Below are 24,572 nucleotides of genomic sequence, written 5' to 3'. Positions count from 1 at the left end.
TGATCGTCAAATAGATGACTTAGGAGTCAACATTCTTAGAGAGAAGGTAGAAAACTCTAGAAAAGTGAGTTTTAGAGATATTCTACGTTTTAAAATAGTGAAACTTTTTTATAACAAAACTATTTATAAATAAACCATTTAATATTAAAATAACCGAGTCTTACTATTTTTAAACTATATCGTCACTTCTAAAATATTATTTTCTGAAGTTTTACATAAAACACACTATTATTTGTATATTAAATATTTTTAATATATTTTAAAACAAAAAAGTTAATGTAAGTGTATTTAAAGACACAACAATAAAAAAAAATTGAATTAGATCAGGTTAGATTGAGATAAGTGGATAACCTGACTCAATGAATTATAGGATACAAGTTTTGCCGTGTTAAATTGCACATAAAATAAAAATGCGAGAATTTGATTTAAAGAATGAAAATAATTTGTAAATATAATTATTTGATATTATTTTATATTTATCATAAAACCTATTGACAAGTTAAGATAAGAAAGTAAAATAAGGGAACAAGATAACAATTTTATAATTCAATTAATGAAAATATTTTATTATAAATTCAATCGAAAAATATAATTTTTTTGAATATCCAATTGACAATTTTTTTAATAAGGGTTCAATTAAAATATATAAGCAGGGATTTAAATTTAATTAAATCCTAATTTTTAATAGATATATTGAGTAAAATTAATTGTAGAAGTATCTGACAAATATAATTAATTGTACAACTACCGCTCTGAGAAAATAAATAGGAAAGACCAACCAACAAAGCGTTTAATAAGGATGCTGAAAGCTCTCAAAGTCATGGTACAATGATTGCATGAATAAAAATGACTAAATTACTTTACTTATATATATTATTCAATTTGATATTTTATTAACAATTTAATTAAACTGGAAAGAAAATTGTCGTATCATTACATATTTAAAAATTAAATTAAATTGAAAATAAAAAGTAAATAATAAAATTAAAAAGGCAATTACAGAAGAAGTATATTGAAAACAACATGAGACAATTCATCATTATAATTCTACTTATTAAATAAGTTAGATCATTTATTATGTTGGTTATATCTCGGTGCAACTAAAATGGTTATATGTCGGTGCTATATTAACTGAAATGGTAACATAATTATAAATATAATTAGATTTTTTACGTCGATTATTAATAGAATCGATATAAAATAAATTTGAATAGTGATAATTTCATAATAAAATACAAGATTTTTTATATTAAATGTAATTTTAATTAATATAAAAAATGGTATTTTCTATGCGATTGTAATCATATTCAATATAGAAGGTGATTTTTATAGAAGGTGATTTTTATTACATATTTTTTTATTTTCATATAAATTTTTTATGGCGAGTCCACAACCAATATGAATATTTTTATGTCGTTTTGATATAGAACACAAAAAATTGTTTTATGTCAGTGGTATATATAAAGGAATCCGTTTCGAAAGTCTTTTTTAATTCCCATATCGCTCTAGTGATTATTAATTAAAGATTAATCTCAAGGCTATTATTCGTAGTGTATATATATATATATATATATATATATATATATATATATATGTAACGTTAACATGAAGTATTGCACTCACCACTGCCAAACAGCAAAACACGACTGAGAGAGAATTACACTAAAATGGCAGAACAATTGATGGGGGTTGGTGAATGTATTCTGAAATTAGTTTGGAAAGCTTTCCAAAGGCTGCAAAATCTCCCAGAAGGAGTTAAGGAGATTCAAGATGAACTTGGCATGTTGAAAAATTTCATGGAGGATAAAGAGGCTGATGGTGAAAATGATGCCACTGAGCGTAATAAAAAGATGCAACTGAGAAAAATAACCTTTCTCACGGAAGATGTGATTGACGAGTATTTGATACGTATTAGAGAAAAGCGACCTCAAGATGGTCGTGGATGGCCAGCGTTCCCCTCTAAGGCTGCTTACCACATCCAAACTCTGATCCCTCGATTTAAAATATCATATAAGATTGAGAGTATGTTATCAGTTGTTCGTAGGACAAACGAGCGTTGCACAAGAGATCGTCCAAAATCAACACAAAATGAAGCAAATAACACAATTTCATCACAACGTGAGGATCCTCTCATTAAAGATGATGAGATTGTTGGACTTGCTGAACCTACACAGATATTGGAAAATTTGTTAAGAAATGGACAAGAAGAACGCACTGTCCTTTTTGTTGAGGGTGCTCCAGGAGTTGGAAAAACCACTCTTGCCAGGCATGTTTTTGACAACGTCCATAACGACTTTAAGTGCCATGCATTGATCACAGTGTCTCAATCCTACGTTGTAGAAAAAGTGTTGAAGGATATGATATACATACTTTGCAAGGAACGCGGGGAAGATCCACCTAACAATCTACCTTCCCTTCTTCCTACGTTGAAAACAGAAGTCAGAAATTACTTGCGTGGGAAGAGGTATGTTCTCTTGTTTGATGACGTATGGGACGAAAACTTTTGGGTTGAAATTGAAAATGCTTTGATTGATGATAAAAATTCAAGTAGGATAATAATCACAACAAGGATAGAGAATGTTGCCAACTCTTGTAAGAATTCTACTTTTTTTGTTGAAGAATACAAGCTTGAAAACCCTTTAACTGAAGAAGAATCTTTGAGATTGCTTTATAAGAAGGCACGTTATAATTCTGATTATCCAGAAGAACTTAGAGATATAGCTCTTGAAATTGTTAGGACGTGTAGTGCTTTACCTCTAGCAATCGTGGTCGCTGGAGGACTCTTGTCAGAAAAAGGTGGAAGTGCACATGAGTGGCGACTGTTTAGTGAAGAATTGAAGAGGAATTCTGAGTTAAATATTGTGACAAAAATAATAGGTTTAAGTTATGATAATTTGCTGAGCCATCTCAGGTCATGTTTATTGTATTTCGGAATGTATCCAAAAGATTATGAAATTGAATCTGAGAGATTGGTTAGGCAATGGGTGGCTGAAGGATTTGTTACCCACGAAGAGGGAAAAACTTTAGAAGAAGTTGCACATAAATATTTACTAGAGTTGGTTCGTAGAAGTTTGGTGCAAGTGTTATCATTTTCCAAGAAAGAAAAAGTGAAAAAATGTCGTGTTAGTGACTCAATACACAATATGATCCGTACAAAGATGAAGGATACATGGTTTGGTGGCGGAGGGCATGATCAATCTGAGTCAAGTGAATTGGTTCGACGTCTGACAATTCAAGCCAACAATGATTTAAATAGACGTATTAAAAGATCACACATTCGGTCAATTATAAGCATTCCAGGAAAACAAGAAGAATCATGGTATTCCGATTTGGAAAGGAATATTCTTAAAGATGACATGCCATTGAAGGTACTTGATTTTGAGGGTTGTGGATTACCTTGTGTTCCTAAAATGTTGGGGAATTTAATCTACCTGAGGTATTTAAGCTTTAGGGGGACGCAGATAAAAGTTCTTCCAAAATCCATAGGCAAGCTCGTGAACTTGGAGACCTTGGATATACGACAAACGCAAGTGTGTAAGGTGCCGAAGGAGATCACAAAGCTTAGAAAGTTACTGCATCTTCTGACACCTGACTCTGCATTTTCTTCAATTGAATGGAAGGATATTGGAGGCATGACAAGGCTGCAAAAGATACCACAAGTGCGTATGGAGGGTGATGGAGTGGCCATTAAAGAGGTAGGGAAGTTAAAGCAGTTAAGGGTTCTGAGGGTGCTTTGTTTCGGCGCAGAGCACATTACTTCACTTTTCAACTCAATCAATGAGATGAAACACTTGCAAGCACTACGCATTGAAAAATCTGGTGATCGCATTGACTTGAACACTGAGACAATGTCTGGTGAGTGTAGACTTAGGAAGCTTTTCCTTGATATGAAGTTAGAAACGTTACCAAATTGGATTCCCCAACTCCGTCATCTTGAGAGATTGACCTTGCGCCACTCTGACTTAACCAATGATCCCTTGGAATCACTAAAAGATATGCCTAGTTTGTTGGTGCTCTCTTTATCCCACGCTTATGAAGGTCAAACTTTGCATTTTCAACCGGGAGGGTTCAAGACACTGAGAAAGCTAAACCTCGAACATCTTTGGAACTTGAATTCGATCCTTATTGAAGAGACAGCACTGCAGGCTCTGGAATATTTTGAGTTGACATGCCTCGATGATCTCAGAACTGTCCCCGATGGCATTCAACATCTGAGGAAACTTGTTCGTGTCTCTTATATGCCAACTCAATTTGTTGAGGAAATTATGGCTATATGTGATTCGCGGTACGTATTTACCATTATAAGATTGTCACTACTATAATCTTTTATGTTAATATTTTATGCTTTGAATTGGTAGGTATTGACCTCAACTCAAGAATTACGTTTGTTTTTTACTTTTGATGTTTATAACTGTCATCAAGATGAACACTTTAAACGGGTGATTAAGGAACAAGTTTAGTCTTTTTGTGGTGTTTAAAGAATACTTTTCGTAAATTGAGTGAGTATCTAATATTTTATTATGATTATCGCACCTTATAAATTTATGTACATTTGATTTGTATTATCTTTAATGTTCTTAGTTCTACAGCTTACACTCATTCTGTACAATCGTCAATTTTAGGGAAGCTGTAACCGAAGATTCTCTCGGTACTTCTCCTGCGATCCTTGAAACGGTGTATCTGAATTTGATGCATAGTGCAAGGCCCCTTATATTATCATTATGTTTTCTAAGCTTCCTTCTATATTTTCATCTTTTCTTTTCCGAGAGTATCTAAATTTTAGTTTGAGGGTGAAGAATCCTACCAGCAACTTGATCTTATATGTAATTGAAGTTTATTTCTTTGATGCTTTTATTGGGATAAATTTAAATTTGAGAATTATTCAACAATTTTTATGAGTAGTAATAATTTGATGTTTTAGGAGAGGAAAATTTAGGAGATTAGTACGTTATGTTTTGGACATTAATGATTATTATAGTATTGCGTTTTTGTAATGATCGGAGATTTATGGCTTGGAGTTGAAAAACTAAATGTCTGTCAGTTGTAATGTGCAGTTGACATGAAATATACACTAAAGTAAATCAGATACAAAAGGATGGTCATTTGCTAAAAAATTGGCATCAAACCTTGAGAGCCTAAAGTGAAAAAAATATCATTTTGTATCAAGGTATCGTTTAGTCTTTAAAAGGTGTGTACTAACAATGCATCATTTAGTGATCTTTTGTTTAGTACAAGAGCACGCTTAGCAAAGTGTTGTTCACAACATTGTTTTTGAAGCATCGTTTATAGTTTTAATGCGTTTACCAAAAATATCATGTTACACAATATTGCATTATTCAGTAAGATATATTAGGAGCGTGTTTAGTAAAGATATCTTGTAGCATATCGATTTGTTTGCTAAAATATTGTTTAATGGTGCGTTTAGTGCCATAATACCACTAAAATATCATTTAATATCTTTCATTTAATAACATGTTTACTAAAACTTTTCTTTGTTCATTTAGATGTTCTAACGCTTGTTTCATAATATGCCTTTCTTCCAACGATACTATTTTCACAAAGATAATACTTTGTCAAATACTCATTCCGTTTATCGTTGTTTGTTAAACTTCAAAATCTGAAGGTGTTAGACAGTCATGTCTTATATACGATCTTGTCTTAACATGTATACTTCTTAAACAAAATGTCAGAGGTATTCGAGGTGTTCAAGAAGTTCAGGGTGATGGTTGAAAAGGAAACCAGTAAACACATTAAGGCTGTTGAGTTTACTCTTCCCCTAGTTCACAAGGCGATTCCATGAAGTCTTGTGAGAATCACGACATAAGAATATTCTTGAAAGCTTGTACTCGCCATAAAAAATGGTGTAGCCGAGAGGAAATTCTTGATATGGTATATACCATGTTGAAGAATAAAAATATGCCAGGAAACTTAAATGCATGAGTGACTTGAGTTAATGGGCTTGATTAGTTGATCATGGGTTTGTAATTTTATCTGTAAAAGCTGAATAGAGACTTTTGTAATGATATTCTTGTAAAAATGCTTTGGAAAAATAATAATATATAGAATAATAATATTTTTGTTTAGTATTAGCAGTGTGAGTGTGTTTTTCTACTAGAAGATATTACTTTTCTCCTATGTAATTCCTATCTGTGGTACTAGAGTTGAGATTCTAATTAAGAGAGAAAAGAAATCAATTTGGCATGAGCAAATATTAGTGTCGATGATTTTATTTATTTATTTATTTATGCAATAACTTCTTTGACGCATATGTGGTGTTATTGGATTAATCGGTTCGATGATGTTAGTAATAAATTCCACCTTGATACTGGCGAGTTATCCAGGGAGATGACGTCGGAGTTACTAGCTGTGAGTTTGAGATGCAAGACTGAGATCGACAATAATATAGTAGTGGATTATAATAGAGGTTGAAGGGGCTTTGACCCCCATTTTTTATATATAAATTAATATATAATTTAAAATATTTTTATAAAACTTTAATATATATTATATATTTGACACCGATAAAATTGTATATATTTATAAAAAGGTTTTGGCACTTCAAAAATCTTAATTAAAGATCAATCACTAGACAACGAGGAAGGATTGTCACTATAAATAAGTCTATGTAAGTCTCTGATGGTGAGAGGAATGCAAGTTGATCTGTTGGTGGTGTGTCATGTGTTCGTGTCGAAACACGAAAAACAAGAAGGATGGATGGTTTATGTATATGAGGAACATGTTTATATTGTTGCGTTGCTTCAAGATAGTGTTGATGTGAAATTTGTTAATGTTGAAGTTGTGTTGTGGGCTTACTTGCTGTAATATGTGAGATTTTTAGTAAAGGGAGGGTGTCTTGTTATCTGGAAGTAATCACCAAAGTTTCACATTGAACGTAAAAAATGTAGTAGACTAAGAATGAAAAGTTTATTTGAGTCTTGTTATATTCTAAGTCAATAAGTCTTTTAAGTGTATATGATACTTGGTTGACATGAGAGAGATTACAGTTTTATTATTGTAAAAGTTGTATGAATATATATATTGAGTATTCTTGAATGTAAAACTTAAGATGCAGAATGTAAATTAAATTTATTATGTGCTTTTATATGTATACTTTCATTAAAAGAGATTAATTTGGTTGAACGTAATTTCTTAGAGATTCATCATAAACAAATAAGTATGAAGTAAAACGGAAATTATATATTGAAGTTCTAATAAAGAAAGAGGTTAAATGTTAATAAATATAAAATAGAAATAAAATAAAAGTGGAGAAGAGATGTTTCTATGTTGTCACTGCCTAACATGTGGGTAAAAAATGAATTAGGAAACAAAGAGTAAACTATATATATAAATATTGTTAAAAGAAATCTAATTTCATTAAGTAATAAATGATAAAGAGACATGAAAAAAAATCCATCAAACACAAATAAAAATTATTAATTTGGAAATAATTCAGGTATGCAAGTGTGAGTCTAAGTTTCACATTAGATAAAAATGTCAAATTTAATATAAAAAAACACATAAACTCAATGACTTAAGATTTTGATTAGAAGTAATGTCAATTCTTTATGTGGGTTGGACTCATGTTATATTTATATAATCTCTTCTTGATAAACCTCCTAAAAATGTCCATCAATGATATCAAAGCATATGATTTATCTTTGTTACCGACTTAGACCGTTGTGATAACAAGACATCATCGTCACAACCACAACAACTACAATTTAATTAAGGGTCACTTTACACTTGAGGAGAAATATATCAAATGACTAGTCTTGAGGGAGAGATTGTTGAGAATAATCCAAATGTGAGTCTAAGTCTCACATTGACAAAAATGACAAAGTTAAACATCAAATATGAAAATAACCCACAAACTCATGTTTTAAGGTTTTAGATTAAAAGTGATTTCAATTTCTTATGTTGAGTGGACTCAAGTCACATGGAAAAACCCATCACACTCCTTAATAAAATGACAAAAATGTGACTTGATATACATCAAAGGTCATTTTGTTGTAACCATATGAAAGTAGTGCTCCCTCCATTTCATTTATTCTTTATATATTAAGAAAAATAAATATTTTTTAGCTAAACTATCATTTTACTCATTTTTCATTTCTATCACTTGTTATTGTTGCATATTTAAATAAACAATCACTATATAAAAAATGAGAATTATTGACATAACATTACCGGCGACCTATGATCTGTCAATAAATGTTAATTACTCACGGAGGTCATTGTTCATTTACTAGCAGATATATCCACCGATATTGTATTAAATGCCATCGATAAGATCCTCGATGAAATCAGTTTATGTTTTAGGTTTTCCTCTCCCAATTTCACTTTCCCATTTCCTCAAAATATGATGCATTGTGCTTTCCTCCTTCAACAGCTTCTATAGTGCCCTCACGCTTCAGTCCAGCCCGCGTTTGAAGTCTGGTGACCTTCATTTTGAGCAACCTTGTCATATTTCATACCTTCGTCGCAAAGGCTTCTCTCGCACGTGTATCAATTTTATGAGGCTGGAAATTCATTTTCATGTTCTGAAATGCTTATGAGGTTGCAAATTCTTTGAAACTAGAATTGTGTTCCTTTTAGATTAGAAATGTAGTGGTTAGTTCTTAGGCTGGTGTTCCTTTTATAGTTAACTCTTGACGAAGAGATTGATTGTGATGCCACGTATAGGATTCAACTTAAACAAACGAAATGGAAAACCTCATTTGGCCTCGTGATGAATTTGAAGAAGGGTTTCGAACCTAGTGGGGGCCTTCCATGGTCTCAATTATGTATGGTAATGACATCATATCAGAGAAGGAAAAAAGTAAGAAAAGGTGGTTAAGGTAGTCAGCTGGAGCTTGTCCTGCTGTCCATCTGCATGGAACCAAATTCTACACTTAAAGCTTGTCATAAATTAAAAGTAGAGAGAGTTCTTAGGCTTTAGGGTTTCCATTGAGAATAAGACTAGGGACAAGCTAGCTAGGGTTAAATTTTAACTGAATTGAATGACCTTATTTGCAGTGGCAGTCTCCCATGGGTCTCACTATCATTTGCCTTTTTTTTTTGCATAATGGGCATCTTTTCTTACCTAAATTAAGTTGAACACAACCATTGGAAATCATCATGCTGAATGATAGCCATATAAACTTAGTTAAAACATTTGATTTGTTTGTTATGAGCTAAAGGCAATTAGAGAGGCTCAAAAAGAGGTTAAGTAGTACCCAAAGGTAGCCATATAAACTTAGTTAAAGCATCTTATTTGTTTTTGTTCACCATATGATTAATGTAGCCTTGGATCACCTCTGCTAAAGTAGCTTTGTTCATCAGACCTATAACATATAGTCACTAATTCCTTATTTGGAAAAAGCTTTGCTTTAGATCTCCAAACCAAATAATCAAAAACCGTATTAAGAAGCAAGGGAGAAAGAGCATATGATTATTTTGTCCCTTAAGAAACATAGTTTTGTGGTTTCCTATGTCACTTTTTTTTTCCAACCTTACATTAATTTCCAATTAATTTTGCAGTAATCCCCCAGAAGACAAAGAACCCTTCTAGCAGCGATTTAAGGTAAAACATCATATTACTTAATCTCATTTTCATTGATTTTCGCTTTTAAGTCCATCTGTTTTATTTTAACATGATTTATTATAACAATTGAAGGTCAAGTGAAGACATGAGCAAAAACTTAAATTAAACAAAATTTTCACAACAAAACATCTCGTAGACTATTAGAAATGTTTAGAGATGCATGCCATGTAGGAGTATGCCCTTATTGGGTTGGGGAACACATATGAAACTCCTTGCTAGGACATTAGAATTTGCCAGATTAATGCAACAAATGTGCTACCGCCCAAAGGAATAGGGCTTCAGAAAAGGATGGTGTTTTGTATATAGGTGGTTCAATTACCACTCATTAGCATGCCATTCGAATGGTACAAATATTTTCATTCATTTCCTATCAATTATGATATAAGTTATGTACTTTGAAATTGATGTATACATATAACTTCTATAATTTTACAAGTAGTAAAGTTGGGACGGACTGTCCACGTTGATGAGGTGTTTTACTAAACTCATTTATGTAAAGGATCTGGCCAGTATGTTGATGAGAGGTCGTGGATGACACATGTAAGCAAACTATTTTGCAAACTTGAAACTTGTATTATTTTTTCTTTTTAAACTTTCTCCTTTTGCTGACACTTTGCATATTCTTTAACTGAAATAATTCTCCACTAGACTCTTATAGGTCAGATCAGAGAAAGGATCATGGTTTTCTGATGATGTATCACAAGTAAATATCGATGACGGTGACATCACTAGGATATAGTGGTAGGTGGACGTCGTCAGTAGATAAAATAAAGGACGAGTATATGGGGCAGGACAAGTTATAGCTATCACATTGCTGGAAGAGGTACATTAAGCACCAACCATCTACATGCAGCAGTGCTGACTAAGGTTATGATGAGTTAAGACAACAACTCACTAGTAAAAAATATGTTTTTTAACTCGCCTAATAGACTTCGGTCTAAGAAAAACCAAAGCCTATCAGAAAGCGATGGCAATTTTGTAGTTTTGATGAATTTATATGCCTCAGTTCAGTGAGAACCGAAGCATATAGCACATATTACAGCCTATTAACTCGGTTAAAGGTGAAACCGAGGTCTGTGCTTTGGCGTATTGACTCGGTTAAAGGAGAACTGAGGCCTATTACCTCTATTGACTCGGTTAAAGGAGAACCGAGGCCTATTACCTCTCGCACATGACCTACTCTCATATCTCCTTTTTCATTTTACACGAAACGCTTTTCTTTCCTCTCGCAGCAGAAGCAGAAACAAAAAGGGGAATCTCTCTTCTCCCACTTGGCAGCCACGGCGCGAGGAGGTTCTTTCCTCCATTGCAGTAGCTTGCGCTCCAAAGGGGAGGCACGATGGTGGCCGGTGTCGAAAGCGGAGGAGAGGCGCAATGGTGGCCGGCGTCGAAAGCGAATGGGAGGCGTGATGGTGGCCGGCGTTGAAAGCGGAGGGGAGGCACAATGGTGGAGACGAGTACCGCGGCGACGATGGTGGAGACGAGTATCGCGGCGACGATGATGGGAAGCTCGCCGATCTAAGGTGTTTGGCGAGCATAGAAGATGGTGCCTTGGAGATGATGAAAGGTTTGTCGATCTAAGAGTTGAACGAATCGCGGTGGTTTCTGTGGAGGCGAGGTGGCGGCTAGGTCACAGCGAGGCCGCGACGAGACCGCAGCGAGGCCGCGGCGTGACCGTAGCAAGGTGGCGGCAAGGTTGCGGCAAGGGCGTCCTGCAACGGTGGCGTTTCTGCGAGAAGTGGAGGCATCAACCTTCAGTTTTTCTTCTCTCTGTTCTGGTTTGGCCTTGCAGGAGCCTCTCTTCTTCCCCAAATCGTTCTCAGAGTTGGTGATGATAACCTCCGCAATGCTCATTGCATAAAAAACCCATACTTTTTTTTCTATGTTATTTTGGGGGCAATTTCTGTTTAGTTGCTGTTGGAGTGCTTGCTTCTGAGATTTGCTTTTGAGATTTGGTTCTGTATCTTTTGAGATTTGGTTCTGTGAAAGGGAAGGAAAATTCAATAACCCTTTTGCTTGGGTTGTGGACTGTTTTGCTTGAACTGTGGATTGTTTTGCTTGAACTGTGGATTGTTTTGCTTGAACTGTGGACTGTGGACTATGCAACTGATGGAATCCTCCTTGACGTAGTCCTCCTTTTGTATTTTTACTTTTCTTAGCTTAGCTCTTAAGGAGTATGGGTTACTATAAATACCCAACTCCTCTCTTGTATTAGCACTTTTGAGATTAATGAGAATTAGACTTTCTGAAATAGAAACTATTCTCTCTTGAAAGTCAGGCTAGAGAGTCCAAGGACTTCCTCTAGCCACCTTCCAAGCACCTCTCTCACTTTTTTTTTTCATTTTTCACGGTGCTTCTCATCCTTCACGCTTCCTCTCCTCCACTGCCACATCTGGCACGCGTCAGCTGCCAGTACATCTCCAATCCAACGCATCAGCCACGTTCAGACCGCGCCTCTCACTTCTTTCTTCATGCACATCAGACACACACATTCCACATTCTCTTTCTTCTTCGCGTTTCACTCTCGCTCTCGAGAGTTCCATTGTCTACAACCTCAGATCTTCCTTTCTACTCCATTTTTCACCGATTGTAAGTCACTTTCCACCGATTATACCTCTTTCCCTCCGTTCATTTCATTGTTCCACCGATTAAATCAGTAGTTCTTCGTCCTCCTAGGGTTTCTCACCGAACAAACCATCTTCATTTTCCATACCTTCAACTTCCACCAATTAGACCTTAGATCCTAGGTTTTCATGTGTTCGCTCTCAGTTTCCACTTCAATCTTGAGTTTCGTTTCCATTTTGCTGCGTCTTCATCTCTCTGGAGGAAGTTTCGAGGAGTCAGCATCACGTCTTCGGTCTCTCCTCGGGCGTTCGTCCATCAAGTGGTATCAGAGCTCAGGTTCGAGCACGCTTCAGAGGTAAGTTGTCTCGCGTTCTCTGTTTTTCCATTGTTTTCGCTTGAGTTCGAGTTGAGTTGTTTCGATTCGGTCTTGGCCGATTCATATTTTGTTCATTTGATTCGCGTTCTGTTTCATGTCATCGTCTGATAGTTTCATCTCTTTTTGATTTTTTGAGTTTTGTTTCATTTGATTCAGTGTTGCTTTTTGTTTTGTCTCGCATCTTTGATTCAAATCGTGTTGATCTGTTTAGCTTATGCATTGTTCATCATTTCTTTTACTGTCTTGTTTTGAGTTCTATATTCTGATTAGGTGTATCTGTGCATTTTTTTGTGTTTGAGTTCGTGTTTCCATCATTTTAATTCGGTGCAAATTTTTGTTTGAGTCTTTTATGTTTTGAAATCTATTTCTGTTTCTGTCAAAGTCGTGTTAATTTGTTTATTTGTCTTTTAATTCAGTTGAAATATGTTCTTAAGGTTTTTGTTACATGTTAGCTGTTGATCAACATCAACACACCATATGAGCAATGAGAAATTCATTTAAGAGCTCGGGTGCTTAGTGTTTAACATGAGATGCAGCTTTGCATTGGTTCACAGCAGTTATTTGGTGCTTAATCTGTTTCTGGTTATTTTGTTTGATTGGGATGAATCTGATTGATTGAGCTAGTACCATGTGCATACCATATAAGCAATGAATTGCTTTGGCAAAGCTTGGTTGCACTGAGAAAACTCCAATAGAGTCTCATTTGCAGTTGGCCGATCTGCATAACTTTGATTGTGTCTGTGTTTTTTGTATTTCTTAATCTGGTTTAGCATTAGATCCTTGCTGGACATCTTGCATTAACTTCCTAGTGTCTTGTTTGAATTTTAATTGCTGTCTTTGAGTTTAGCTAGCTGATAAAAAGCTATTTGAATCTTTGAGTTAAAATTTGGGTGGTAGAGTTGCTTGAAATAGGAAAATATCAAGGTTAGCTCAATCAGATTTCATAAATGCACGTTTCTGTTTACGTTTGCAATACAAACAAGTTTGTTTTAGCAGTTATAACGTGTTGAAGCAAAGAAAATGAATGTTTTAGCTGACCTATGTGTTTTCACTACTTGAACCACCAAATTCTGACCAATTTTCCTTTCACAAGTTGCTGCATAATTGATGTGTATTCATTTTGAATTTTGGAACATGATAGCTGGACTGTAGCAACAGGTTTGACCATAAAAAAGAAAAAAAAATTGAGAACAATCAATAAAAATAGTCATTGAACAGTTTTAAAAACCAATTAGGTCAGTGCAGTCTAGTGTGTAATTTTTTTGAAATACCAAAATCAGAAATTGTTGTTAGAAACTGGTTTTCTCTTAAACATTTCAGCAGCTTCTTGTTTGGTTTTTAATTGCTTTTAAAATCTTTTCTAGAACTATTGTTAGGTTCAGTTTGAGTGCTCACTTTGATCCAAGTTTTGTTTCTTGCTTGTCATTGTTGAATGTCTTAGTTTTGTCTACATTACGTGTAAACTCTGATCTACTGTTCTTAATTTGAAGCTTTTGTTGCTTTCATAATCTGATCTAGAGTTGTCTTAAGCAATAGATCTGCTGTGTTGTCCTTATTTGTGGCTGTCCTGTTCTGTTCTACCTCTCTGTCCATTACTTTGATCTTTGCCTAGCCTTTTCTGAAATGAGAAGCTTTTACACTTTGGTTTCTGGAATTTGAAAGAGGGTTTGTGTGCTTGGTAGCATCTTAGGTGGTGGTGGTCTGAAAGACTTTCCAGCTTTGTACTGCCAAGGGAGAATCTCCCTTCCAAACCTTTCCATTTTGAGTGCTTTAAGTTTTCAAAGTGAAGCCTGAGTGTAGTGAGTTTCGTGAGGCTAATTTGGCCTAATTCCTTGGCACTTTGAAATAGAGAATTCATTGTTAATCTAACTGTTTTGTGATTGTTCATTGTGCAGGAAAAGAAATTGGATCAATTAGATTGGAGCAGTTGTGATTTGCTTAAATTGACATTGCATTCATCTTGGCTTATAAATTGTTTGCTGAATTCATGATGTATTCACTGTTTTGAAAATGAATTGTGATTTCATGGTTTAATTGGGCATGTTGAATGTTGATTCTGATTTGATAAGACCTATGGGAACTTAGCAGATGCATAGGATTTTCAATTAATGTGCTGATTGTTTTATGAGCATTTTTGGAATTGCAAGAACACTCTTTTAAAACTGCCAATTTCTGATTTGCCTCACATTACACTTTGTCAATTGATTTGATTAGCATGGTCCACTGATTTCTGAATTAGTTTAGGATATTGTTTTTGACTGGTTTGGTCCATTGTTTCTGCCTAGTGTAATTCATTGATTTGCTGAAAAGGCTGCTCTTGTCATAATCAGTTGTGCATCAAACTGTTTTTAATGGCCAATGCATTCTCTAGTTTTAAGAAGTGATGAAAGCACCTAAATTCCAGTTTTAACCTGGTGATTGAATTAAATTAGGTGGTTAGTTCTGCATTGAATTACATCCAATTTGAATTTAATTCACTGTCCATTTGCACTTGCTGGATTCTGTTGCTGGATTTCGTTGAGATTTATGTGTGCAGAGGTGATGTAAATGAATCATTAGTTGAGCAACATATTACTGAAGAAACAGTAGCAGAAACACCTCAGTGTGGAGTTTGGAACAGGCTAGAAACAACCATTCAAACAGGGAAGTTGTCTAACTTACCCTTTGTTGTGAATTGATATTCTGTTTTAGCTTGTAAGTGATGAAAGTGATAATATTGAATGAATATCCTGCTGATTTTGGTTGCAAATTAACTGTGCAGAATACTTGGAGCAGTTTGAGAGCAAATAGGAATGATTTGTTGAGAGTTTAGCTTGAGCAGGAAATTACTGAGAAAACAGCAACCTAAGCATTTAATTTGGAAGCTTTGAACTAAAGGGAGTTATCTAGTTTAATTGCTTCCACTAGTGCAAAAAGGACTTTAGACGTCTGTTATTTTGAGCTTTTAACGTCTGATCTCTGTCCAACGTATATATGGGTGACGTTAATGAGACGTCGGACCCTTTAGGTCAGACGTCTCTATAGACGTCGGACCTATATAGGTCCGACGTCTATATAGACGTCCGATCCATACAGGTTAGACGTCTTTGAAGTTGCTCCTGACTCATGGTGATTCGAGTTTACAACTTTATATTTTAGTTGAAGAGAATGTATTGTACATTTTTTTTATTGGATGGTTTTAAAAACATAGTGGAGGGAATTGGAGGAGTACAAAACGCAAGAAACTGCCGTCATAGAACGCCGCCTAAAGACACGAGAATAACTGCACCAAAACCCAACAAAAACGCATTTTAATCAGTTCAAATGAAAGATAATGCATCAAAGAGTGATGTAATCAGAGTAAAATTAATTTAAAACGGTGCAAAAGTGAGAAAATGAACTTGGAAAGCGTAACTCGTAGAGAAAAAACGTGACGAAGATGATGAACAATGAGTACGCGTAACGGTTGTCTCGCGTTCACGGTGTTTTAATGCCAAAATTTAGACTTCGGTTCCCCAATTAACAGACGTCTAAAGTGCTTCAGAAGTCGGATTGGCGGAATCAGACGTCTAAACGGAGTCAAAAAGTGATTTTTTAAATTTCTGGATTTAGGGTTTAGACGTCGGTTTCCCAAATTAACAGACGTCTAAAGTGCTTCAGAAGTCGGAGTGGCGGGATCAGACGTCTAAAGGAGTCAAAAAGTGACTTTTTAAATTTCTGGATTTAGGGATTAGACGTCGGTTCCCCAATTAACAGACGTCTAAAGTGTTTTAGATGTCGGATTGGCGGGATCAGACGTCTAAACGGAGTCAAAAAATGACTTTTTAAATTTCTGGATCTAGGGTTTAGACGTCGATTTCCCCAATTAACAGACGTCTAAAGTGCTTCAGAAGTCAGAGTAGCAGGATCAGACGTCTAAAGGAGTCAAAAAGTGATTTTTTAAATTTCTAGATTTAGGGTTTAGACGTCGGTTCCCCAATTAATAAACGTCTAAAGTGCTTCAGAAGTCGGTTCCCTCCATAACAGACGTCTAAATAGAATAAAAAAATATTTTTTTTTTTAACTTTTTCGTTTAATTTTGGCGTCTATTCGGGGGAGCCAAATAGACGTCTAAAGGGTGACGTTAAAGGTCTTTTTTGCACTAGTGTTCTGACTGTTTAAACTCTTTTGGATTTAAATTGCTCATTGTTGAATTACATCATCTGCTGAATTGGTGTGAATTATCTGTGCAGAATTGTTTTCATTGGAATTCAAATTGCCTAGGAGTTTATTTGAGCAGCAGCAGATTCTTAGTGGAAAGCTTGTACAGCCAAGAGAAAGGGAAGTTCTTATTGCCCTATATCCTCTTTTGCAATCTGTTTTAACTAAGTGAATACTCAGCAGTTTTGTGCATGTGTGATTGTAGGATGGGCATGGCAAGAAGATTCAAGACAATTGATTCCAGAAGCAACAAAGTTGAACCAAGACTAAGATGTCAAGAAGCCAGATTGGGCACATGGTTTTCCTGCAGGGTGAACAGGACCGTAGCATAGGATTGTTACTTTTGTAATTGTTTTTGTTCAATTTGTTTGTAATAGGCTTGTGTTAGCCTAATGTTAGCTTTAGCTTTGTTTTGTAAAAGGCCTTTATAAAGTCCAAGTGCTTTGGAAGAGTCCTTGGTGCTCTTTCAAACTCTTGGCAACTTTACTTGCTTTAATTTTAGCATAGCTAGACAGGTGAGTGTGTCTTGTTAGCCAAAGCTACAAGCCTCACCATAGGAGTAGACTTTAATATTGATTGTTTGATTTGTGTTTCACGTTTAGGGGTGATTTAGGCTAAAAGGGATTAAACTCTAAGCCTTATCACATTAGAGTCCGAGAGTCTAGTCTTTTAATTGTGCTTAATTGTTTGTGATTGTTTGAGTTGTGTACTTTGTTTCTAAAGGTGATTTTCCCTTCGTTCATTTCATTGTTCCACCGATTAAATCAGTAGTTCTTCGTCCTCCTAGGGTTTCTCACCGAACAAACCATCTTCATTTTCCATACCTTCAACTTCCACCGATTAGACCTTAGATCCTAGGTTTTCATGTGTTCGCTATCAGTTTCCACTTCAATCTTGAGTTTCGTTTCCATTCCGCTGCGTCTTCATCTCTCTGGAGGAAGTTTCGAGGAGTCAGCATCACGTCTTCGGTCTCTCCTCGGGCGTTCGTCCATCAGCAACGAAGAGGGAGAAGCGGACTATGCATACCGAAAAAAAAACACGCTATTACCTCGGTTATCTAAGAACCGAGGCATAATCTGATCTCATTTTAACCCGGTTTAGAATCGAGGCATAAAGTCACCCCCTTTTTACCTCGTCCGTATATGCCTCGGTTGTAGAACTGGTGCCTATAAGCAAAATTAATTGATACTATTTCCCCTTACTGCACTAGTGACTACAAGCTCATGACGAAGCTTATGATTATCTCAAATAGCGATTTGAGAATCTCCAAAATTTTCTTATGAAGTTTTTGCCTCCGTTCTTGCCTCAAGACGCACAACCTATGGTCTAACAACCTTAGTCCACCCCAACATCGTTCCAGCAATGACGCCCTTGCCCCCCTACAACCCACCCTAGTCCAGTCACCTCCCCAACAACAACACGATGAAGAAGAAGAAGGAAATAACTCTGATGATGATTATGACAATTATTAGATACTTAGTTTATTTACATATTATAGGACTTAAAAACAGTTCTACATTTGTATTATTGACATTGTATTATGCTTTTAGTGATATGAATTTCATTCTCACCACTACATTGGTTTATTATGTTTGGATATATTTGGATTTTATGATTTTAATTGCCTTTGATTGTGTTTAGGTTGAATTAATATGGTAGGAAACAAATGCTCCACTGCACTTGAACCTGTTTTACACATTACTAACAGATTACTGATAAATATATTTGTCGATAATTACCAACGAACTATGGTCATCGATAATTATCGACTAATCATCGTCGTCGATAATTACCGATAGATCATGACTTAGGTCGTCAATAATTAACAATGAATACATCCATGGATAATTGTTTCTGACCATTATCAACGGATGATAACTCATTGATAATCTACCAGAAAACATACAGGCAAATTTTGGATATTACCAATTAGATATATCTATGGGTAATTCCAATTTTTTTTAAGTGAATTATATATATATTTTTTATGAACTCATCTGACTTATATATTTTTATAAATAACATACTTAGAATTGCTTTCCCATCTAATTGGATTATAGCTTATAATACAATATTCTTTTTATCTAACAAATTTGTAATTAATAATAGAAGAATTTATATTAATTTGAGTATATATTTAAAGTAATATTTAAAAATTTATAAAAAAATTTTAAATAACGCATGAAATAGATAGAATAAAATTAGACGAAGAGTGGTTTAAAAATCACAGTTAAAGAAAAGCAATTTCTTTCCAAAATTTTGATAGTAAAGAAAGTGTTAAATGTAAAACTACCACCTGTCAAACAAAGTTAATGGAAACAACAACCTATCTGAGAATTCAATAAATACAATTTAGTGGTTGTAGAAGTACCACAAAATAAATAGGAAAAAGCAAACCACAACTTGGCACAAAACATTTAATATATACTCTGAAAGGTCGAAGTCACCTAAATGAACAAAAAATGCTAGAACATTATATTTAATTATTTATTTATTCAACTTTCACCCTCTCAATAAAATGTTTAATCAAATACCTTAATTTCAAAAAGTACAACAATATAATTTTTATCTATTAAAATTGATATATAGCTTGCTTTATAAACATTCACTACTGGATTCTTATAAACTATTATAATATAATTAGAACAGTAGTCGAAAACAGGGAAACATAAGTACCCGCAATATGATGACAATTTTAAAAGTTATAAAATGAAACTTGCGATGTAGCATATGAGAGAAGAGAACAAGACTAATAAAGAAAACATGAGTATGTTGGCCCTGCAAGTTAAAAAATAGCAATACAAGAAAGAGATTCTTTTGTGGGTAATTCTAACAATTAAGTTAATTTAAAGTATCAAATATGTAAGATAACATGTGAGATCAAACTAATATTTTTAAATAACCACGAGTTAAAATTAAATATGTCTTGATATTGATCTCACAATATAAATTATCTAAGAACTTGTACAAGGCAAATAAAATAAACATTTGTTTGAAAACTTAGAAATGCAATTAAGTGTGCACAACTAACTATGGCAAGTGCAATCAATTGTAACCTAACCCTCTTGGTGTGGTAAGGCAAAATAAATGGGAAAGACCAAAACACGAAACATTTAATGTTGAAAGCTCAAAGTCTTTGGTTTGCCTGTATCAAGTACACAATCATTACATTCAAATAGACTTGGTTTCTAATTTATTTATTGTATTCAATTACAAATTCTATTAAAAAATTAATTAATCATTTTTAATTTTAAAATATAACTATGTAGTGGTGTTAAGGTTCAGTTAAACATTGAAGACAATTTCACGCAAGTTATCTTGTTATTGTACTTGTATTATATTTTTGAAGGAAGAACTGTGTTATGCTGTAGAACGTTAACATAAAGTGGTGAATGACTTTTGTTGTTTGTGAAAAAAATAGGGTGAAAATGATTCAACCAATATGTATATAAATACTAGTGTTCATCTAACTATATCAATTCAAAAAGCTCCTTTAAAAATGTAAAAAATCACTAAAATCATATAGGTTAAGTTTCTATCAGCTTCTTTTGTGCGTCAATTCCAGCATCTCGTGCCATCAAATCTTTAAAAATCTATAACGAACTCAGCCAAGTCAAGCCACGAACCATCTACGCCTCATCTTTCCAAATCATGAACTCCACAGAACCTACAACCAAAGAAATTATAAACTCTAAATCGCACCGAAATCCCTAATCCCAAATTACAGAAAATTAATACACAGATCACTTCATGGCCACCACCATCGCAACAAGTCGCAAGCCACCAAAACGCTAAATCCCAATTTTCGCCAAAGAAGCTCCTTGGTTGTAGCGATCATCGCAATTTCCAATTTCAATTTTTATCAAAAATCCTAAAACAATAATATGAAGACCTCGTGATTTTCAATTTCAATTTTTATAAAAAACTTATTTCTTTAATTGTTTAATATATCATATTCCACTTATCATGCATCCATCTGCCACAAAATTTAATGAAATCAGGTCACAATGACAAGTCAGCCAAATTTTTACCTCATTAATCCAATTTAACCGTAGTGATTCAATTATACTTATTTTTCACGTTTAGAAACCTATTGAAACAAAAAAAGAAAGAGAACTATACGAGAAAATCAACATAAACTGATTATTAAACCTATATTATATTTTTGAAGGCTTTAAAGGAAAAGAACTGTGGTATGTTGTAGAACGTTAGCACAAAGTAATGCACTCACCATTTCCACGTAGCAAAACACAGATGGAGAACTACACAAAAGTGGCAGAAACTTCAATGCCCTTTGCTCGTCGGTATTTGCCACCAAAACCTTTTGAAGCTTTGAAAATGATGAGAGATTTCTCAAAAGAAGTTGCAGAGATTACAGATGAACATGGAAGCTTGCTAGATTTCATCGATGATGCAGATAAAGTGGCTGATGCTGAAGAAGATGTCAAAAGGCGTGATAGAATGAAGGAAAGGTTGATGAGGCTGAGAGAAGCAGCTTTTCGCATGGAAGATGTGATTGATGAATATTGCATCCGTGTTAAAGAGAAACAACCTCAACATGGTCCTCGATGGGCGGCTTCACTCTCTAAGACTGTCCACAGCATCAAAACCTTCATCCTTCGACTTCAAATAGCATGTAAGATTCCGGATGAAAAATCAGTTGTTCGTGATGAAAAAGTTGGTTTTGAAAGGCAATATTTTTTAGAAAAAAAACTAAACAGTTCTAGAGAAAACAAAAATGTCACGTTTAATCAACTTCGAATGGATCCTCTCTTTATGAAGGAAGAGGAGGTTGTTGGACTTGCTGAACCTACAGAGAGATTGACAGATTGGTTAGCAATGGGACGAGAAGAACGCACTGTGATTTCTGTTGTAGGTATTGCAGGAGTTGGAAAAACCACTCTTGCCAAGCATGTTTTTGACAGGGTCCATCAATACTTTGAGTGCCATGCATTGATCACAGTCTCTCAATCCTACACTGTAGAAGAATTGTTGAGGGATTTGGTACGCAAACTTTGCAAAGAGAGAAAGGAAGATCCACCTTGTAAAATTTCTACGATGGATAGAGGCTTCTTGATTGAAGAAGTCAGAGATCGCCTGCACAAGAAGAGGTATGTTGTCTTATTTGATGACGTATGGAATGAAAAGTTTTGGGATGACATTCAATCTGCTTTGATTGATGATAAAAACAAAAGTAGGATAATAATCACTACAAGGCTCGAGAAGGTTGCGGTCTTCTGTAAGAAATCTTCTTTTGTTAAAGTGCATAAGCTAGAAGAGCCATTAAAAGATGATTCTTTCAGATTGTTCTGTAGAAAGGCATTTAAGTATGGTTCTTCCGGAGGCTGCCCAGAAGAACTCAAAGACATATCTCTTGAAATTGTTAGGAAGTGTAAAGGTTTACCTCTGGCAATTGTGGCCATTGGTGGTGTCTTGTCCCAAAAAGATGACAGTGAAAAAGAATGGAGACTGTTTAGTCAAAATCTAAGTTCAGAGTTGAAGAGGAATCCTGATTTAAATATTATAACAAAAATTATAGGTTTAAGTTATGATAATTTGCCGAGCCATCTCAGATTATGTTTACTGTATTTCGGAATGTATCCAAAAGATTATGAAATTGAATCTGAGAGATTGGTTAGGCAATGGGTGGCTGAAGGATTTGTTACCCACGAAGAGGGAAAAACTTTAGAAGAAGTTGCACATGAATATTTACTAGGGTTGGTTCGTAGAAGTTTGGTGCAAGTGTCATCATTTTCCATGAAAGGAAAAGTGAAAAAATGTCGTGTTCATGACTTAATACACGATATGATCCGTACAAAAGTGAAGGATACATGTTTTGGAGAGTATATTGGCGGAGGGCATGATCAATCTGAGTCAAGTGAGTCGGTTCGACGTCTGACAATTCAAGCAAACAATGATTTAAATAGACGTATTAAAAGATCACACATTCGGTCAATTATAGTCATTCCAGGAAAAAAAGAAGAACTATTGTCTGTCCACTTGGTAAAGAAAATCCCTAAAGATTATATTCTATTGAAGGTACTTGATTTTGAAGATTGTGGATTACTTTGTGTTCCTAAAAAGTTGGGGAATTTAATCTACCTGAGGTATTTAAGCTTTAGGGGGACGCAGATAAAAGTTCTTCCAAAATCCATTGGTAAGCTCGTGAACTTGGAGACCTTGGATATACGACAAACGCAAGTGTGTAAGGTGCCGAAGGAGATCAAAAAGCTTAGAAAGTTACGGCATCTTCTGACACCTGACTCTGTATCTTCTTCAATTGAATGGAAGGATATTGGAGGCATGACAAGGCTGCAAAAGATACCACAAGTGCGTATGGAGGGTGATGGAGTGGCCATTAGAGAGGTAGGGAAGTTAAAGCAGTTAAGGGTTCTGAGGGTGCTTTGTTTCGGCGGAGAGCACATTACTTTACTTTTCTCCTCAATCAATGAGATGGAACACTTGCAAGCACTACGCATTGAAAAATCTGATGATCGCAACGTAGTTGACTTGACCACTACGTCAATCATATCTGAACTTAGGAAGCTTTTCCTTGATTTGAAGTTAGAAAAGTTGCCAAATTGGATTCCCCAACTCCTTCATCTTGAGAGATTGACCTTGCGCCACTCTGACTTGACCAATGATCCCTTGGAATCACTAAAAGATATGCCTAGTTTGTTGGTTCTCTCTTTATCCCACGCTTATGAAGGTAAAACTTTGCATTTTCAGCCTGGAGGGTTCAAGAAACTAAGAAAGCTAAATCTCGAACATCTTTGGAACTTGAATTCGATCCTTATGGATGAGACAGCTCTGCAGTCTTTGGAACATCTTAATTTGAAAGGCCTCGATGAACTCAGAACTGTCCCCGATGGCCTTCAACATCTGAAGAAACTTAAATTTCTTCTTGTCCTTTCTATGCCAACTCTATTTGTTAAGGAAATTGATCGCATTGGTAAAGACCAGCACTGGAGCATCAATTATGGCTATATGTGATTCGCGGTACGTATTTACCATTATAAGATTTTGACTAGTATAATCTTTTATGTTAGTATTTTATGCTCTGAATTGGTAGGTGTTGACCTCAACTCAAGAATTACGTTGTTTTTACTTTAGATGTTTTTAAGTGTCATCAAGATGAACACTTTAAACGTGATCGAGATTTAGGAAGAAGTTTAGGCCTTCTGTTTGTAAATGTATACTGGTGTAAATTTAGTGAGTATTTAGTATTTCATTACGATTTGAAGCACATTATAAATTTATCTACATTTGATTGTGTTAACTTTAATGTTCTTAATTCTAGATCTTCTACTCACTATTGTACAATCGTGAATTTTAGGAAAGCTGTAAGTGAATATCCCCTCAAGTTCTCTCTCGTGCGATCCTTGAAGCGGTGGATCTCGATTTGATGCCTCAAACTGCAAAGCCCATCTATTTGTCATGATGTTTTCTAAGCTTCCTTCAATTTTTCCCTCTTTTCTTTTCCAAAATGTGTATTTAACTTAGTTTGGAGGTGAAGAATCCTAACTGCAACTTGATGTTAGATTTAATTGAAGTTCATTTCTGTGATCACTTTTCCTTTTCTAATGCCTTTATCAATTGTTAACTTCACTTATAGACTTTATAGACTATGGTGACTTGTTTTCGTGATGAGATGACTTTTTGTGGGATGAATTGAAAATTTACCATATATTGTTATACGGCCACTAATTTAAAAATTTGGTAGCTTGATATGTATGGATATGGTGACAGATAAATAACATTAAGAAATTGCAAATTCAGTTCTCCCATGCTCCCTCAGAAACTAGTGAAGATCATGTCTCAGAAAATCAAACTAATATGTTTTTGAAGAAGTGAATCATACTTTAATTT

General features: G+C 34.8%; 2 protein-coding genes and 1 long non-coding RNA gene across 3 annotated transcripts; all 3 read left to right on the top strand.

The window, feature by feature from the left end:
- The first annotated feature begins 1,635 nt into the window (after positions 1-1,635).
- LOC108322562 (disease resistance protein RPM1) lies at positions 1,636-4,842 on the top strand. The gene is made up of 2 exons (XM_052878741.1): positions 1,636-4,285; positions 4,623-4,842. Exons 1-2 carry the CDS (start codon positions 1,668-1,670, stop codon positions 4,774-4,776), a joined length of 2,772 nt encoding a protein of 923 aa, XP_052734701.1. The 5' UTR covers positions 1,636-1,667; the 3' UTR covers positions 4,777-4,842.
- Positions 4,843-8,306: 3,464 nt separating this feature from the next.
- Positions 8,307-18,241, top strand: LOC128197338 (uncharacterized). The gene is made up of 3 exons (XR_008249758.1): positions 8,307-8,556; positions 9,520-9,562; positions 16,736-18,241. It is a non-coding gene; the product is annotated as an uncharacterized LOC128197338 (long non-coding RNA).
- A 2,649-nt stretch (positions 18,242-20,890) lies between these two features.
- On the top strand, positions 20,891-24,362 carry LOC108322564 (disease resistance protein RPM1). The gene is made up of 2 exons (XM_017554699.2): positions 20,891-23,702; positions 24,040-24,362. The coding sequence occupies exon 1, from the start codon at positions 20,925-20,927 to the stop codon at positions 23,694-23,696; it is 2,772 nt and encodes a 923-aa protein (XP_017410188.1). The 5' UTR covers positions 20,891-20,924; the 3' UTR covers positions 23,697-23,702; positions 24,040-24,362.
- The last annotated feature ends 210 nt before the right edge of the window (positions 24,363-24,572 follow it).

The sequence above is a fragment of the Vigna angularis genome, chromosome 6 (genome assembly GCF_016808095.1).
Source record: "Vigna angularis cultivar LongXiaoDou No.4 chromosome 6, ASM1680809v1, whole genome shotgun sequence".
Lineage (NCBI taxonomy): Eukaryota > Viridiplantae > Streptophyta > Magnoliopsida > Fabales > Fabaceae > Vigna > Vigna angularis.
This window is presented reverse-complemented; position numbering and strand designations above follow the sequence as displayed.